Below are 18,862 nucleotides of genomic sequence, written 5' to 3'. Positions count from 1 at the left end.
ATAGTGCAGGGGGGTGTAAAGAAACTTACAAAGTAATTTACAGAATAGTGGTAAGAACCATGGGGCACAAAGCCTACAATTTAAATATAGCTATTTGATTCCCTCCAGTGAACCAGTGAAGTTTTTTTTTTTTTTTTTATGGAATGTTTTACAGCACTTTGCATGTATTTTTCTTCAAGTTGATAAAAACTTTCTAAACACGTTTTAATCTAAAACATTACCCAAAAGAAAACCACAGTAAAACAGTGTCTCAGGCACCAGGCAACATGTTGGTAACCATTTCCTGCAATGATTTCATGTGGCTTTTAGAGGCAGTAAACATTTCAGATGTGTGGCTGCTGTCACCACCATTGTGAACCCTGCTGCATTCTGTATCAGAGTACTCAAAACTCAAAGCTCAACTCAAAAAGTTCAATTTTAATGGTGAAAAATGTGTACATAATGAAAAATAATTGTATGCCTTCTACAACTTTTACTAAAGAACAAGAAAGATATTTTGCATAAAGGTAATATCCATAAAACATGTTACTTCTCTAGAAAATCTGGAAGGGAGAAAAGCCTATTGATTTTGTGCCTGAATGAAAGACATCCTGAATTGTCACTGTAACACAGAACATGGCAATGCCTCCTCAGTAGCTATTAATAGCTTCAATTGATTAAGGGTTCAGGCCTGGGAGTGTTTGCATGAGAGGAAAAAAAATAATGTCTTTCAAAGAATGTGAAGTGACATATTTTCTGTAAGCATCATCACATCCACAGGCCTGTCTAAGAGAGGAAAATATAAACTCCAGGCAGTTCATGTTGATAATGATTGGAGGTGCTGGTGTTCTAGATGCAGAGTAAACTAAAAAAAGTAGAAGAGCAGTTCTGCTGGAGGAAGACTGTGAAATTTAGCATGAATATTAATGATAAACCAGACAGCCAGTGTTTCTTTGTGTATGTTTGACTGGAATCCAAAATAATGCCAAACTGACACACTGGAAGTTTTCTTCTGGTTTGTACATTAGGGCTGTGTGATATGACCAAAAAAACCCATATCTCGATTCCTAAAAAATAGCGATATACGTTACAGTACGATGTTATGAAAACCATACCAAAATATAATGTCAAACTATTAGTGTTTCTTTTTAACACCAAAAAGAACATGCTGCATTATCTAACTGTAATTACCAAACTGTATGTCTAAGAAAGAGTGATGTCACCATCAGGTTTTTTTTCCGAGCATTTAAATATTGAGTATCTCCCGATACTGCCCTGATCTGATATTTAGATATTGCTAGATAGACACAGAGCACACTTCAATTCGCATTAAGAAACAAACTACCTGCATCCAAGCTGCTGCTAATTTATTTTTTATAACAGAGTAAAAATTGGTGTCTTCACAAACAGTTCATATACATAATTTAATAATTTAATATTATTTTTAATCTTATTATCTAATGTGATTTTTATGTATAAAGAATTACTTTGATTCTAAAAGTCAGTCAGTTTTATTGCCATCACAGATGTGTTTAGTTTTAAACTAAATTTAATTTAGTCCTTTGAGACACGGTGTTAAAATCAGATTTTTATATATTTTTTTAAGCACTGACTTGTTTCTCTCAGTATTGCCACAAAACCAGTAAACCCCTGTAGGCAGGACGTCACTCCATTGGCTTCAGCACTAAGTGTTGGACAGCTGTGTCTGGCTGCTGATTATATATATATATATATATATACAACCTGTTTACCAGGCTACCATTTGGTAGGCTGTACAGAAGCATCTGTACTTCTACTGAATACGTTGCTTTTTGTTCTCAAATTTCTGATATTTCATGAAATCACCATACATTGATGTCAATGCTGCTATGCTCTTTCATTTTTCATATATGGACTGTATACTTTGTCACTTTGTGGTGTTAGTTATGGACAGTTGCTAAAGATCACTGCATCTTTGCACACGCATATTTATTTATTCATATTTAAAGCTATGACACTGCAGTTTGGTCGTCTTCTGTCTTTGCACTATAATTAGCTGTAGTCATATCTAGCACACATGCCTTTTTATTAAAGTTCCATAAAACTACTTATGGAGCTGCACATTATTATATTTTTAGTACATTTCTGCATGAACTGTATACGTTATAGTCATCTTTTCTCCTCTGTATACACTGTATTGTACAGCCTCATCATAAAGCATTTCAATGTGTAGATGTCCTTGGCATGGTGTATATGCCAAGGAAGAATGTGTGTGTGTGTGTGTAATTCAAATAAATCTTGTTTACATTTGTTACATTTATTTAGTTGATTAGAAAGATGAACAATGTATTTAATAATAATACAAAGTAATAATAAAACACTGATTTATCAAAAAAGGATTATGAATACCACTTTAAAGTCATGCTTTAGCACAGCTATCCAGACACCAAGTTCTCATTCACCATCTGTAGAATGTTTCAGAGAAGTGAATAACTCTTCCTCATCATCATCATCATCATCATATATTCATCATCATATTTAATTATATTAGATAATTCCATAGAGCACTAATACAAAGTGCACAGTGGTGCAGCATGTAGTGTCACAGTCACACAGCTCCAGGGCTGCCCCACCAGTTATTCTTCAACCTAAAATTATTTGCACCGATAATCGGGAAATCTGTGTAGGCTACTTACTGTTAATTTACTTACTGTAATGTAATGACATTTACAGTATCTTTTAGGCTGATAAGATAGTTATGGACAAGTTGACTAATTAATAAAAAAACTAAAGACAAGACATGGCAAGTTTATTTATAGATCATGTATCATACACAAGGGCAATTCAAAGTTCTTTACAGAGTGAAAAGAAAAGTTAATATGCAGTTAAATTAAGGGTAAAATAAAAAAACCATAAAAGGCAATTAACACTATTAAAATAGTGCAATAAAAGAAAATACATGATTAACATTATTCAAACTTCAAATATTAAAATGATAAAATAAAGGAAAAAACACTAAAATACTGTTACAGAATTAAAAGTGAACAGTATTTTAAATTGAGCTGTAGCTGCTCAAACAGGAAAGTCTTCAGTCTTGATTTAAAAGTGTCATAAGTCGGGGCTCTTCTAAAGTTCTAATGTTCTCAGTCAGCTGGTTCCATTTAAGAGTGGCATAGGATCTTCTCCGTGTTTAGTTTTCACTTTAAGCAGGACTAACTAATACAGTACAGTAGTTTGTTTAACTGTTAATATAGTATTTTGTAAAATACATGTACAGATTTTGTTTCACCGTTGTTCTGCATTTTCAGATTCGCGAGTTTTAACCAATAGCATCGCAGTTTCCATCTTCTTTTGAAAGATCTGTTAAGACGAGTGGCTGCAATGGAAAATGACGGACAAGTAACTGCTGTTGTCGATTAGCTATATGAAATGTGATTGACAAGTCTAGCATCTGATTGGCTGCACTCTAAAAAATGGTTTACAGGTGCCCTCCCTACTTATCACACCCACTTTTGCTTCTGCCTGCAGCCTAATATACATGCCCGATTTAGCTTGAGCTGAAGTCACATTCACACACCTACATCAGAAGCTCACACTTACGTCACAGTACCATGATATGGCAAAAGTCTTATCAATTTAAAAAACATACGGATATTATCTTGAACGATATTATATTGCCCACCCCTATTGTACATTTTATTGAATCAGTTAAGGTCTTCTAGGTGTTGCTTGGTTCAGGCTTTACACTATGGTTGGCAGTATGGTCTTTTATTGTTGCTGCCCCCAGTTTCAGGAATATTTTACCACCATCTTTTTGCTTTTTTGCCTCTCTTTCCATTTTCCATATACATAATTGTATGCATCAGTATCAATTATTGGCCCAGTGCCCACATCCACATGTGACATGAAAAAAAAATGTAATCCGCAAGGAGGTAAATGGAAAGACTGCAGCAATTTCCAAACTATGTTAAAAAAAGGCCAAAATGTAGATACAAGATTTTGTCCCAACAGCAACAATATGGAGACCACACATGTCTTGATCTGCAGTACTACATATTGAGTAAAGGGGATATCGTGTAAGGGCTGCAGGGTGGTGTCACTGCTCCAGAATTCTGGGTTTGTGGGTTTAAACCCCAAAATTCATCAATGCCCATGAGTCCTTTTTTTCCCATAATCCAAATACACATATTGGTAGGCCAATTGGCTATTCAACAGTGTCCATATGTGTGAGTGTGTGATGGAATGGCATCATGGCAATGGTGTATTTCTGCTTTGTGCAAGGTTTCAAGTAGGCTCCGGACCAGCTGCAATGCTGAACACAGTTAAGTTTTTATAGTAAATAAATAAATGAATGAATAAATATTGTGTACATGTTTTAAGTACCACTTTCATTTTCAATCTGTGTTTTACCCATGCCCATGAGCACACGCCCACTCTCACTCATACTGATACAGAACATTTAAAGTGGATGGTGATACATGCTGTGAGCTAACATGAAGTACTTATGGCTGGGGATTTTCCAATTAGGAATTGTGTGTGGGTGGAGTTCTGTCTTAAGGGGGGTTTTGAGCCAGATGCTTTTCATCACAAACAGATGTTCCTTGTGTCCCCCCTCCTCAACAGACCTTGAGTATTTCACTTTTCTGTGGAAGATTTTGTAGATTTCCTTGACTTTCAGGAATGGCAATTAGAATAGAGATTGTGACCTTCTGTTTGCACACTGGGCATTGAGTATGGACATCCCAGGACATCTCATCCTAATGGCCACTGATTGTGCATGGAGACATGGAGAATTTGCTGTTGTAGTTTCATCCTCTTATTTTTACATTGGATTCTTCCTGCTCTTACTTCTTAATTATTACTTAAAACCTAAGACATTCATTTCACATTTTTTCATATTCATTACAAATGCCTGACATTTAGAAAAAATAATAAATAAAACAATCCATATTATGCGTTGTGAAAACCTCTTCATTAGGTTCTACTATATATTATACCCATCCTTTCGGTTCTCTGATGCAAGCTCATTCATTTACTTCCTTAACTAGGACGTCACACAGAGGATTGCACACTCCTTTAACTAGGGTGAACTGACCTGGCCAACAGGAGCTAATTATCATGATCAAAGAATTCCACTCAAATTACATCACCATCAACATCATCATCCTAACTCCAGAGAAATGCAGGAGGATGTTTTCATAAACAAGGACACAAATATCTTAGGTCCATTTATGGCATTACCACCTGGTGGGCTTGATAAACATGTCATACTCTGATGATTATTTATAGGAAACAATCATATCAAGTTATTTTAGTCAAAGGAAATTGTGGGAACTGAATGAGTAGTGGTCAAACTGTGCTGCTTGACATAAGTGTCTAAAAAACCAATTCAACATTCATTATCTGTAACCTATTGACACTTTTGAGTCGCCAATCCAACTACCCATGTGTGTTTTTGGACTGTGGGACGAAACCTGAGCACCCGGAGGAAATCCATGCAGACACAGGGAGAACACACCAAACTCCTCACAGACAGTCACCCGGAGGAAATCCACGCAGACACAGGGAGAACACACCAAGTCCTCACAGACAGTCACCCGGAGGAAATCCACGCAGACACAGGGAGAACACACCAAACTCCTCACAGACAGTCACCCAGAGGAAATCCACGGAGACACAGGGAGAACACACCAAACTCCTCACAGACAGTCACCCGGAGGAAACCCACGCAGACACAGGGAGAACACACCACACTCCTCACAGACAGTCACCCGGAGGAAATCCACGCAGACACGGGGAGAACACACCAAACTCCTCACAGACAGTCACCCGGAGGAAACCCACGCAGACACAGGGAGAACACACCACACTCCTCACAGACAGTCACCCAAAGGAAACCCACGCAGACACAGGGAGAACTCACTAAACTCCTCACAGACAGTCACCTAGACTGGAGCTGTGTGACTGCAACACTACCTGCTGCGCCAAGGTGCCGCCCTTCCAATTCAACAACATTACTTAATTACTACAATAAGAGTGCAGTACAAAAGTGATACATTCTTTGTTGTACTTACTGCAAAATATAGCACATAAATTGACCCATAATTATGCAGTAACATTTTAGATTGCATCTTTAATTTCAGAGTTTTGTGTAAGTACAGAGCTGAGCATATAGAAATTACATCCCTTTCTCTACATAGCCCTTTCATTTTAGAGTACTATATGAGAATTTCCTAGGAAGACAAAAACTATTGACTTTAGGAGCAGGAAAATACCAGACAGGTTTTAGAACACCATTCATTCTGTCAACAGCTGTAACCACTTCATCCTGTTCAGGGTGGTGATAGGTCAGAAGTCTACCTTGAATCATTAAGAGCAAGCAGGAACACACACCCTTTAAAGGGCAGCAGTCCATCACAGGGCATCAAACACTAACCCTTTCACTCAAACACTCACACATATGGACACTTTTGCACTGTGCTTTTGGACTGTGAGAGGAAACAGACATGGGGAGATACACCTAACTCCTCTTTGACAGTGACTCGAAGCAAAGTTTGAACCACAGGACCCTGGAACCTGCTGACTAGGGAACTATTTACAGCACCACCATGATATACCTTTGGAAAAACATAATATGGATTTTTAAAAAAGAAAACAAAATAAATTTTAAGAGTAAATAAAAATATATTAAATAATTCTGCTGTTCATTCCCCGCTGAGATTTAGTCAAATACCTAAAAAACATACTAAAGTAACCATAAGCATAGCCTTATCATTTTTTTTAAAAAAGAAGTAAGAAATATTTAGTCGATTTTGGTCAGCCTCCCCTCCCCCCCGTTGCGCTATTGTGCAAAATCTTGGTGTTCCATTTTGTCTCTACTTTGTTGCACATATTTAATTTCACAATATTGCTAGACTTTTCACCATGCTTATTTCTCCAGATTAAATATTTAGTTGATTTAGACCATATGAACTACAGAAACAAGAGGAAACTAGTTTTTCTTGCTCTTAGCTGGTAAACATAAACATTGATATGCCAGCCAAATGTTAGCAGTATGCCAGGTTAATTTAGCATAAAAAAGCCACCAAGTGTCATTTCCTGCATAGTTTATTTGAACGGCTGTACAAAAGACAGTGTGTGGAGGTAGCTGTGTACAGAAATGTGGGGTCTGTTGACTGGCCTCAGAATCATGCCCCTCACCCCTTGCCATGGGCCAGATGGTAGCTTTAGGATTTCCTGATAAATATTAATGGGACTTGCATGAGGGAACAACAGGAGGCGTGCAGTTTCAGTCTGCTTTTTGGAGTGTCATGCCTTCAGATTTCCAATGGGAACACCAAGAATGCAGACATATGTCTCCACCCCTTTCCAGTGATGCATGTTTCTACACTGGTTACAAAGTCAGCAAAGCAACAAGAGTGTGCTAACACTGACTGAGCGAGAGCCAGAGAGATTAAATCAGTAAATAAACAAGAATGAGAGAAAAAGACAGGCAGGTGAAAGAGGGATTGGTAAGAATTCAGGATATTGAAACAGTGAAAGATACAGAGCAGTGTGGAGGCCAAAAGGATTAACCCATTGGACAAAATAAGAGCTAGCAATGCACTAACCAAAATGGATCCTTTTGTATACTCCTTTGAAACTGTGCTCCCTTTTCAGCGCCAGCTCCACTTGAGTTCCTGCTCTGATGCCAAAAAAGCAGTGGAGCAGGCAGCGGGAGAGAGGATAAAGAGCCTAACTCTGTGTCACCTCTGAGAAACACTGTACACAGCACTGCTGTATCCTCTGCAAAGGTGCATTTCTGGTACATTTACAAAATTTGAATGGTAAAGCAACATACCCTGATACTGAAAATGAAATGATCCCTAAACCTGCAAGACAAAGATGCCAGCTGGGCTCATTTGTCAAGTGTGAAAGCCAAAGCTGTTGCTTGGTGTCCTAAACACAAAAACAAATCACTTTTTTGTCTGGGACGTAATTATTGGGGCGGCAGTTTTACTAAAGAGAAAAGGGATTGATGAGTGTTTTGGCTTTCTCTGTCCAGTAAAAATGCTCATTTAGGACTTGCTCTGTTTTTTCAGGTTGGTGAAATTTAAGTAATTTAAAACTAGAATTGATGTGTTAGCAACTGACCAAACTACAGCAAATTATGACTCAATCTCAGACAAGCCAATGAACACTGAACATGAACAAAAACACACTGACTGAAAGTCTATTAGTTCCTTATATTTAAAGAGCTTTAATAAGGCCTCAAATTTTATAATGTAAATTTCAGAGCATATATTTTGTTGCAAGTACCAAAGAATAAGTCTGCGGCGCTTTATTTTGAAAGTCCATTGTGGATGTTTGGAGATGCTCATTCGTATTCATATAAATATAAATATATTATTAGATTTAAATAAATATCTAGCATTTAAAGTTGAGTGTAAATAAACATTAAACCTAGCCATGATCTTAACTTAAATTTTTAATGCATGCTCTTAAAAATAAATTTTACAAACATGTAGTTAATCAACTATAACCACAAAATTGTTAAAAATGAAACTAAATGTAAATCATTCATATAACCATTAAAAATGTGGGACCTAGTCTTAATGCACTTAACAAAAATACTAAATATAAGGCTTACGTTTGAGAGTTAACATCGCATACCTGTAGCAATTTAATATAGGTATTATATTTTAATAAAGGTCTTTAAGAATATCTGTTACCTTAATGTAAGTTATCTTGGGTGGGGAGCGGGGGAGCTGGAGCCGGATTAGAGCTGGATTAGTCTAGCAGTGTTGAAGTTATCCAAAGTTCCTTGGAGTGATCAAATCAGAAAAGAAGGGGATGGGGTGGGGGGAGGCAAAAACAACAATGAACCAAGGGACCAGTGACGGTTACAAGTGACAAAAGGAGGGGCAGTTGAAGAGAGGAGGGAGAGAGCGGGTGGCAGAGTAAAGCAGTTAGGATTGACACAGCACACACTAGATCTCATTGTGTTCATTTGGGCTTATCCTTCATCAGTCTGCCGTGGTACAGTTACCTCAAAACATCCTCTCTACGGCTCTTGCAGCTTACAGCTGGTAATGATGCAGGACCTGCCACTCTTACAACTCTGTTAACTGAACCCTTTTCAAACACACTTTGGCTTTCACTGCAATGATTGCTGGATCTTGCTGGAACTTAATCGCAGCGTCGGTATGGTGGTTTTTCTGAGTAAAAATTTTCGATATTTGCTGTCAGTCTTCAAAAAGAGGGGTGAGTAGAGAGTTTTGATCTGGTCTTTATACAATAGTTTGTGGTTCTTAAATGATTCATGGTTTGAACATATAGTTTAAAGAATATAATTGAATAATATAAACAGAATCTTCAGAGAATGTGGAGGATCATTAAAACTGAATTATAAAAATGGTTCTTTAATGTAGTGGTTATCAAACTGGTTCTTACTGACCACCAGACACACATTGATCACACTGTTGTTCCATCACAATTTTTAAAGAGTTAGGAATAGTTATAAATGAGCCCTGACCCGGAGAGGTTCTTTGGGGAACCAAAATTAGTTCTTCTCTAGCATCACTCCAAAAATGTATTACTCATCTTCATGATACTTCGATACTATTAAGGTTTCATGTTCTTATCTAAACAGTTATATGTTTAATGAAGTTGTTACATTGTATTAACAAATAATTGTGATTCCTGGAATTAACAGAACTTTCTCTGTCTTCTTTTAATTAATTTTTAAATTAAATGAAAATAGAACACATTGGTACTGCAAAATATGCAGGTGTTATTAATATGTCCAAATATATATTCTGGAGCAATTATAGTTTTAAGTAAAAAAACTTTACTGCTGACCTCTGTATTTGGATTATGTGATATTTGAAAAGGTGTAGGGAGCAGAAGACTGAACCAACAACAGAGAAGCAGGTGCTGAGCTGTGAGCTACTAGCTAATGTGACAGCAATTCTCTGAAAAGCTAGAGGCCTTTATTAACTTTCTGTGTCTAAAGGAATTATCGGAAAAAAAGGCTGACATCAGATATCAATCCACCTTTATTTTTGGAATGTGATGTCTACTGATAGTGCTGCAAAGAAAGTAAGAGATGTGGCTATCAGTCAGTTTTGAAAGGCAATGGAATATGGCCTGCTCTGCTTATGTTTTTATCAGGAAAAAAGGCAGATTTTTGAAGTAATTATTTAGATTTTCCTGTTTGTTTCTTGTTCATTCTCTCTGTCACCTTTATTCTCCTTTTGTAAGATGGATCAGACCTAAGTACTAATCAGTGTTTTTATAATAAATACATTAAAGTGTACAATAAGGAGTTTCCTGTCCTAATATTTTAGAGATTTTCCAATTTTCTAATAAACCTCAGATTTATATGACATTACATCATATACTGCACCTGCCCCTGTTACCTTACATCAGTCCACAAGCCCAAAACTCAAGTCACACGACACACCCGCGGGGTGCCCACTAATCCAGGTACTTAAAAGACGATGCCTAGTAAGAGGTTAAAAAAGAGCTGAGAGGATTTCTTTTAGGGCAAGATCCCAATTTAGGCAAAAACTTTTAAACCCTAATGTCCTTCACAAAGACCAAAGCTGAGTCACTCCCCTCACAAGAGTTTAAGGCACTCAGGGGGACATTAGGAAGCTAATGGGGGGGGGGGGGGTCCGTATGAAGCTCCTTACTGTTCCTCAGACAGTGTCCAAAGGCAACTAAAGGTCACCCTCAAGTGTCGTGTTTCTCTCTATTGTCTGGGGCTAACAGTCAGCCTCAGTGCTAATCAGACATAACTCACTTGGACTTCAATAACTCAGGGGCCACTGACCATCACATTACAGTGCACTCAGAAGTCAAGGACGTGTTAACTGTAATTGTTTACACTAAATATGGCACAGAACAACTATTTAAAATTGGCTTTTAAAAGAGAAAGCAAATGGGAGGGAACATTTGGCCTCAACAAAATATATCAGTACTGTTAAAACCTCATCTTCATTTTTAGTTGACACTACAGCTGCATTTTACACTGTTTTGAATTTTCACCTTTAACAGAACTGTAGAACTGGTCAAAATGGCTAAAATGAATTGTATAATTCTTGTTGCATCAATTCACAATAAAACTTGACATTTTTTTGTCTCTAATTGTGCAATTTTTGGAGACACAATATTTTGTTCCAGCTGTTGATATCTAAATATCTTCACTTCCTGAATGCCTCCAAAGGAAGAAAATACTGCATTCAAAGCTAATGATTGGTTCTGGCCAATCCAGCTTATTTGCTACCTGGGGTGTAATGTTTCTTTGGCCTTAGCCAATCCTGGATTTAGCTTGCTGCTTGCTGAAGTATATCTGTCTGCCAGGCTGTTCTGTGAGAGAGGCCAACATGTACAGCATCATGAAATCCAGAGAGATGGTTGAACCACACATAACCCATACATATATCTCAGCTCCCCAGGTTATCTTCAAATCTAGTGACATATGGAAAACAATAGTACTTGATTGCTGCTATGAATAAAAACAATATTAAAGTTTGGAATCACTGTTTTTGAACCATGTTATAAATATAATTTCCATATTTAAGGTCAACTTTAAGAGCCACTATTAGTAGAAGGTGGTAAATTAAATATTTACGCCTTGGTAAAAAAAAAAACAACGTACTTAATATTGGATGCAATGTTGGCTTTTTAGTTTTTTATTATTTTTTATTTATTTCTTGTAGTCAACAATCCAAGTGTGAAACAGATGTTCTTACCAACAAAATTACATTAACCAAGTAAATTCCTCTTACTTTGAGCATGTTTATTTATAAATTAGGAGTTTTGATTACAACAATTACATTCCTCACAAATATGTAAACATTGTTTTAACCGTTTAAAAACCTTTGCAAACTGTTGCAAAGGGTAAGCTGGTATTGGATGGCATTAAAGATCAAGGCAGCTCTAGAGATTATTTGGCGTGAGGGTCAGGGCCTGTCACACACACTACGGCTGAGATCCTATCTGCAATCTGTCAAGGGTCTGTTTGACTGCCAACATCGGCAGGTGCTGCTCCTGACAGTAAAAGAAATAACTGGCATTCTGACAACTAGAGAATTGTGTGTGTAGATTCTCCATTAAGAGTCAGGTATTGTCCAAGACTTAGGTAATCCCTGTGTTGAAAACTAGCCCAAGATATCCAAGCAAACTGTTAGGAAACGATCAAGGAAATTAATTTAGTAGAAGAATTTGAAAGACTGCATCCACAGATGACTCTGTATCTCTTTCTTAATCTTGGATTCCGATTCTAGAAAATGTAATCACATGCATTCACTATTTTTATCATCTTCATTTCACTTGGGGGCAAATGTTAAGCAACAAATACCCTTTCAATGTCATAGTCAATTAGATCAGACCTGCCAGTCAAGTTGAGTACAGGGTCTTTTCTATCTCACATGACCTAATACTGTAATGATCTTATATTGCCTGTACGTCATGAGGCTAACATGGCACAGTGGTAAAACATGGAATGTATACCACTACTACTACTACTACTAATACTACTACTACTAATAATAATAATAAAATAATAATAATTTTTAATTTATATAGCACCTTTCTCATCTCATTCCCACTTTACATTGATATTGACATAATATACATCAATTTGGATGTGTGTTGGGGGGGGGGGGTGTCAAGTGTTTACAGGAAGGAGCTAATGAAAATATAGAACAAAAGGTGTGCTTTCAGTTGAGATATAAAAGAAGGAAGAGAAGACAAGAGACTTTGAGATTGAAGTAATATGTTCTATAGTTTTGTGGTCATGATACTGAAGGATTTGCCCCTTGCACAGATCAGTCTGAATATGGGGATGAAAACAAGAGCAGCATCAGAGCACCTAAATGTACGGGGAGGGCAGTAAGTGTGAAGGAGTTCTGCTAAATAAGGATGTGCCAGACCATTTTTATGTGAGCAGAAGGAGTTTAAACTGAATGTGTTGTGAGATAGAAGTGATGTGAGCCAATTTTTTTTTTGACTAAAGCATGTACAAGAATTTCAGCATCATGTCTGTGAACATGGTGCTGAGTCTAGTATATCAAATATAGGACAATAGAGCAGGGGGTGGTAGTGTGTAGTGGTGAATATGGTGCTAATATATATATATATATATATGTGTGTGTGTGTGTGTGTGTGTATGTCATCATCACAGCTCTAGAAATGTATGAAATGAACCAGGTGAGTAATTCCAATGGCTGAGAGATGGGAGATCAGTACGTCATGGTTAACAGTGTCAAAATCAGCACCTAAGTCCAGAAAAAGAAGAATGAAGAGGGCACCAGTGTCAGTAAAGAGAAAGAGATCATTGAGGACACATAACAAAGCTGTCTCAGTGCTGTGCATAGTGTGGAAACCATGATTGGAAGGGATCAAAAAGATTCTAAGAATTTAAGAAAGACTGTGCTACAGACTTTTTGTAACAATTTGGCTAGGAAGGGGATATAGGCCAGTACTAATGCACACATAGATAATAATCTGACTTATTCCACAGGTTAATCTCTCTCTTTCTCTCATTCTCTCTCTCTAGCTGGACAAAAACAAGATGAGCAGAAGAAGTTGACAGTGCATTACTCAGCCTCTCAACACTACCAGGAGAATGTGTTCATTGAGGGCAGCAGGCCAAAATACCTGGAGGACCTCCACACTGAAGCCCAAGAAGGACTTAAGATACTACAGCAGGAGGGTGAGCATTTTCTACAGAATTGTTTTTAATCAAAGAACTTACATCTACACATTGCTTTACATCCGACCCATCGAGTGTGCTGATTGGTGTCTGATTCCACATTTCTAACAGAACACAACAATGGAATGGATTTTAAGGACGACCAGACTATTGTAAGTTCCAACTCCAGAGAAAACAAATGAGAATACTGACTTTTAAAATATGTGGCTTAATAATTTTCATTGGATTAAACTCCTATGCAGTCCACAGTTGCTCCACATGAAGACAAAGATGCCAGTTGCATTGTTAGAGATGGACATTTGGATGACAACAGCACTGCTGACCACTCCATCACATCAGTATCCAGTAGATCTGCAGTGTCATCAAGGCCCGTGCTAACACGCCAAGGTATTACACAGTACTCCCTGTTCCTGAGGAGCCAATGTCCTGAAAATCTGTTGGATCAAGTGTTTTGGGCCAGATAGATTTTAAAACTGGGCTGTGTAGAAGGTATATATAGTAGATATAAAAGAGTGGTTTGATGCCAAAAATGGTCTAAATTTATTTTGCAGTTTATTAATGTTATGTAAGATGTGCAATAGTCTTACATAGTAAGACATACTGAATTTTTAAAGCTAATTAATTAATAATTTAAAAAATAATAATAAAAAAATTTGTTAAAAATGTTTTTAACCGCACATCTGTAGCTTCTCTTACATTCTCACTGTAACATTCTTAGGTTCAACATTTAAGCCCTTGAACACTGTGAAGAGGCTGGACAAGACCCGAAAAAGAACCAGAAGGACGACTATTATGGGCATACCACAGCAGGTTCAGAAAGAGCTATGTATGTCATTTGAAATGCTAATATACAGCATACTACATATTATAATGCAATATATTAAAAGGGGCATAATAGGTAAATATAACTTTTGCATTTTTACATTGGTTTTATGAATCTGAAGCTCTTACCAACCGACAGACCATGACAAAAAACAACCTTGTCAGTTTTTTGAGGGCTGCCAATTAAGAAAAAAGGGGATAAAATGTGCAGTTCTTATCTTACTTTGCTACTGGTATCAAGTGCTGAGACATTAGAACTGTACTGGCCCCTTGTCCAAGTATCTCACAGTCCTGGGTGCATGTTTATGTGAGATTGCAAACACAAGGTTAAACTGTGTTAAATGGACACAATGCAGAGAAGTGTACTGAGCAGAAATGGTGAAAACAAGAATGGAGAATAAAATGAAAAAAAAAAACATTCTGACATTGTGTTCACTCGTTTTTCACTCCTGTGCATTTTTGCTGGGGGTGAACAGTGATTTATTCTGAACAGGCCTTGGGGTGGAGAGAAAAGTACTGAGGTATTATTCTTGTGGTACACATTTGTGAAGACCCCAGGGAAATGTCACAGTATAAATATGTCCCATTTAATATATATCAAATATATACTTATGTAACATTTGTCACAAAACAGGTATGGGGAAGAGTGTATTGCTGCACCAATTCCCAAATGGTGAAGATGACGTTTCATCTGGCACAGTCATAATTCCCACAATTAATGGAGGGGCACCAGTAGCAAACAATAAAGGAGCGCGCATACACCTCCAAGACATTGAAGCCCTTCAAGCATCAAGAGAAGAGCAACTTTTGAGGCATCACATACACACTGTGTACAGAGATGATCTAGTCCTAAACTACAAACTTGGGCCACGAACCTCACCTATGCAAAGGCCAAAGTCCCTTGTTGTACCAGGAATGACTACTTCCTCCTTCCTGCAAGAACAGCAAGGCCCTGTGATGTCCATCTCTCCACAGGCTACCTATTTATCCACAATCATCCCTAATGCAGTTCTGCCTGCTGCAATTGACGTGATAGAAATTGACAGAAGCCGCAGCCGTAGAAGTGTACGTACGTTAAGCAAGAGCAGCTTAGCATCTGCGAGTCCAGGTTCTTCACGCTCAGGAGGTTGCACCCATGAAGCACCACACTCCAGCAGCAGTAAATGGAGCCATTCACAATCATCCGAGACTGTTGTCTCCAATTCCTCAACAGTTTCCACAAGACAAAATCCTCCACCTTCACAAGTAACCGATAGCTTGAAGGAAGTCACAGATGTAAATCTTGAAGAGCAGCTGAGTTTTAAAAGCTCATCCAGCTGGTTAAGTTCCAGTTCCAAAGCAGCTAGTCATAAACCAGGGCAAGAGGAAATGGTTGAGACTGGGGAAAATGTCAGAAACAGTCAGTTTTCTCGTAGTCTCTCTATAATGAAGGCTAAATTACCACCAGCACCACCAAGGAGAACAAATTCTTTGCACCAAGAAAAGCTTAAGCAGAGATCAAAAGAACTGGTAGATACAAAAGACTTTAATCATATGGAATCCACCAGCGGGCACATGGATGGAAATGGCAGTGCAAAAGCAGAATCTACATCAACCAAAGATAAAATAATCTCTACCTATTCCCCAGCATTTTTGGAGGACTCACACTCATTTCCCACTTCCAGTCCACACAGTCCTGATCAAGATTCCACTGATGCTCTGACTGGATACGGGACCTCATCCCCACAGAATAAATTTGAAAGAACAGTGTCACCCTCAAGTGGATACTCAAGTCAAAGCGGAACACCCACTCATTCTTCTAAAGAGATTTGTATTACCTCTCCAGAAAAGCACAAAATAAAACCTCCAAAACCAGAAAGGATGAGTGCACGAACTTCTCCTGTGGTGTCCGTCTCTTCATCAGTGTATACCATTTCATCAGCTACAACAGATCCATCCCATTTGTCAACACAAACGCATACCACTGAGTCCCAGGCACTTACAGGTACTGCTGTTGTTACAACTGTGAAGAGCAAGGCAACTCCTACAACTTCAGTCCTCAGGGAGTTGTTTAACATTCCACCTGCACCTAAGGTAAAAGCCCCTTGTCCTCCACCACCTGAAACCTGGGCTCACAATAGACGCACAGTGGAACTTTTATGTGGCCCAAGTCCATGGCCCAACAAGATGTGTGAGATTCAAAAAGACTATATAAATAACAAAAATCAGGACACAAAAGATCACACTGACAAAATCAAAATGGAAAAGGAGTCATTGGTAGACATTAGACCAACTGAACTCCAATCAGAGGATAAAGAGGTCCCCACAAATACAAAGAATGTGTCCTTACAAGTACAAGAAAAAGTGACTGTGGATGAGACTCCAGCTTTAAGGCAAACAGAATATTCAGAAATCCATGAACAAGAAACAGAAAGTTGTCTTGAGAAGGAAACTGGAAGTTGTGTGATTGAGAAACAGGAACGGAAAAGATCAGAGGACTTAGGATGTCCAACGAAAGTGCCAGCAGACCAGGCTGATCAAAGAGTACTTTCACCAACACAACAACAGTGTCAGGTTAATACTAGTGCTTTGCTACAGGTTGATACGTCGATCTCAAGGGCAGAGAGCACTAGCACAGAGAAGCAATGTTTTGTCAAAGCACTGATTCCAAACCATGTGTACACAGAGACTGTAGGTGCAGAAACTCCTAGAGCCACCAAGAACTCTCCACCTCCTTCTCCACCTCCTGCATATCATCCTCCTCCACCTCCCACTAAAAAACCTTCTACATCCTCAGTTTCTTCATCTTCACCTGGGGAAGAACTTCAGCTAGATACAGAAAAAGAAAATCCTATTCAGGAGTGTTCCTGGCCCCCACCACCTCCACCTATGGAAGAATCACCTGACTTGGTATTTGAGGGACAGGATGAAATAGACTTTCCCCCACCTCCACCACCCGAACACCTTTCAGGCAGATCAGAGTACTGCAACCGAGAATCAGCAGGACAAGGAAATGATATATGTCCAGAGGACACAGATATAGTGTCAGATATAAGTAATCAGGCAGAGCATAATTCAGAGCTGCAAATAATTAAAAGTCCATTGCCTGAGGAGATTTGTAATAAAGTGTCAACTGCTGATGTCATCTTAAATGCTTCAGAAGTCTCAGACAACCCATCATTTGATCAGTCACATGTGCAGCCACGTTCTTCTGAGGATGTGTCACAAACCTGCAATGATTTGGTTTGTTCAGAAAATGCAGGACCTTCTGAAATATCCTCTAAATCCCAGGATATATCTTCCCAAATACTGCCTGAAGAAATCCTTCCAACACCTCACCAGGAACCCACAAACTCTCCAAATACGTCAGCTATAAATTTATCAAAGCAAACAACTTCTGAAGCTCCAGCAATTGCTTCTGATGTGCCTAATGTACCTCCCCTCAAAATGGAAGATCAGTCTACAGTTCCAAGTCTCTTCCAAGTTAAGAGACAACCAAGTCTAACGAGCAAAGACAACAAGGGCAAGGAACTTTTGGCCAAGCATAAAAGTGCACCCATTTCCAAAGAAGATGCAAACATTCCCCTGGTGACACCTTCCCTACTTCAAATGGTGCGCCTAAGGTCTGTAGGTGTTGAAGACCAAGCTAGCATACTCCCACAAGAACCTGAAACAGAGGCCATGCCAGGTCAGGATCAGGGAGTATCTAGTCAGGTAATTCCACAAAAACCTGTTCGTAAATCCTGTTTAAAATCCACACAACAGTCAGTAAAGTCCTCCCCTGCCTTGGCACCTTCTATGCGCCTTCAAGAGGCGATACGTATGAAGACAGCTGCAATGTCCTCATGTGGAGTTCCAGCAAGGCTCAGTCTACGTTTGCCAACCCCCACCTCATATAGCAATGATACACCAACACTAACCCCTAAAACACTTGAAAGCTGTGACCTGCACAAGTCCCCTGCTTCCACAGCCAGTTTCATTTTCTCTAAAAGTCCAAAGAAAGTTGTCATTGAGACTCCTACATCTCCAGAGGTCCAAGCAACACTCAAGCAGAACCTTGCAGCCGAACTCATGCAGTTTTCTGATCAGGCAAAGTCATTTACAAATGAAACAAAAAAGCATGTGAAGGTGCCACCACCTGTTGCTAAAAAACCAGCACATGCAGCAAATCCATTAGATAAGCTGGGGACAGCCACAACACTTTCAGTGGAAAGCTCTTCATGTAAGGATAAAAACGGGGTGGAGAATGGAAAAATTGAGACAGTGCAACCTGCTGGCCAGCTAGCACAATCCCCAGGGACCAAAATGCCAGCAAGTAAGAAATGCCATATACACTATTTTTAACACTTAACACTTTAAGTATTACTTAAATACTTAAACCTTTTCATAGAGTCTCCAGTC

The 18,862-nt window shown here is 38.5% G+C and overlaps 1 protein-coding gene across 5 annotated transcripts in view; it reads left to right on the top strand.

Annotated features, from left to right (window-relative positions):
• The window catches only part of nhsl3 (NHS like 3), a 65,884-nt gene that overhangs the window by 45,812 nt on the left and 1,210 nt on the right, over positions 1-18,862 (top strand). For 4 of the 5 annotated variants that reach the window (XM_066675695.1, XM_066675692.1, XM_066675694.1 and 1 more), the window contains 5 exons: positions 13,505-13,660; positions 13,772-13,812; positions 13,903-14,047; positions 14,379-14,486; positions 15,117-18,776. In XM_066675695.1, the coding sequence (XP_066531792.1) occupies positions 13,505-13,660; positions 13,772-13,812; positions 13,903-14,047; positions 14,379-14,486; positions 15,117-18,776 (4,110 nt within the window). Of the gene's footprint in view, positions 1-9,094; positions 9,202-13,504; positions 13,661-13,771; positions 13,813-13,902; positions 14,048-14,378; positions 14,487-15,116; positions 18,777-18,862 lie in introns of those variants that run through there. The other variant, XM_066675697.1, reaches the window with a different exon arrangement.

Source organism: Hoplias malabaricus, chromosome 6, assembly GCF_029633855.1.
Source record: "Hoplias malabaricus isolate fHopMal1 chromosome 6, fHopMal1.hap1, whole genome shotgun sequence".
NCBI classification, from domain to species: domain Eukaryota; kingdom Metazoa; phylum Chordata; class Actinopteri; order Characiformes; family Erythrinidae; genus Hoplias; species Hoplias malabaricus.
The sequence above is the reverse complement of the archived record's forward strand: the minus strand, read 5'-3'. Positions and strand labels throughout refer to the sequence as shown.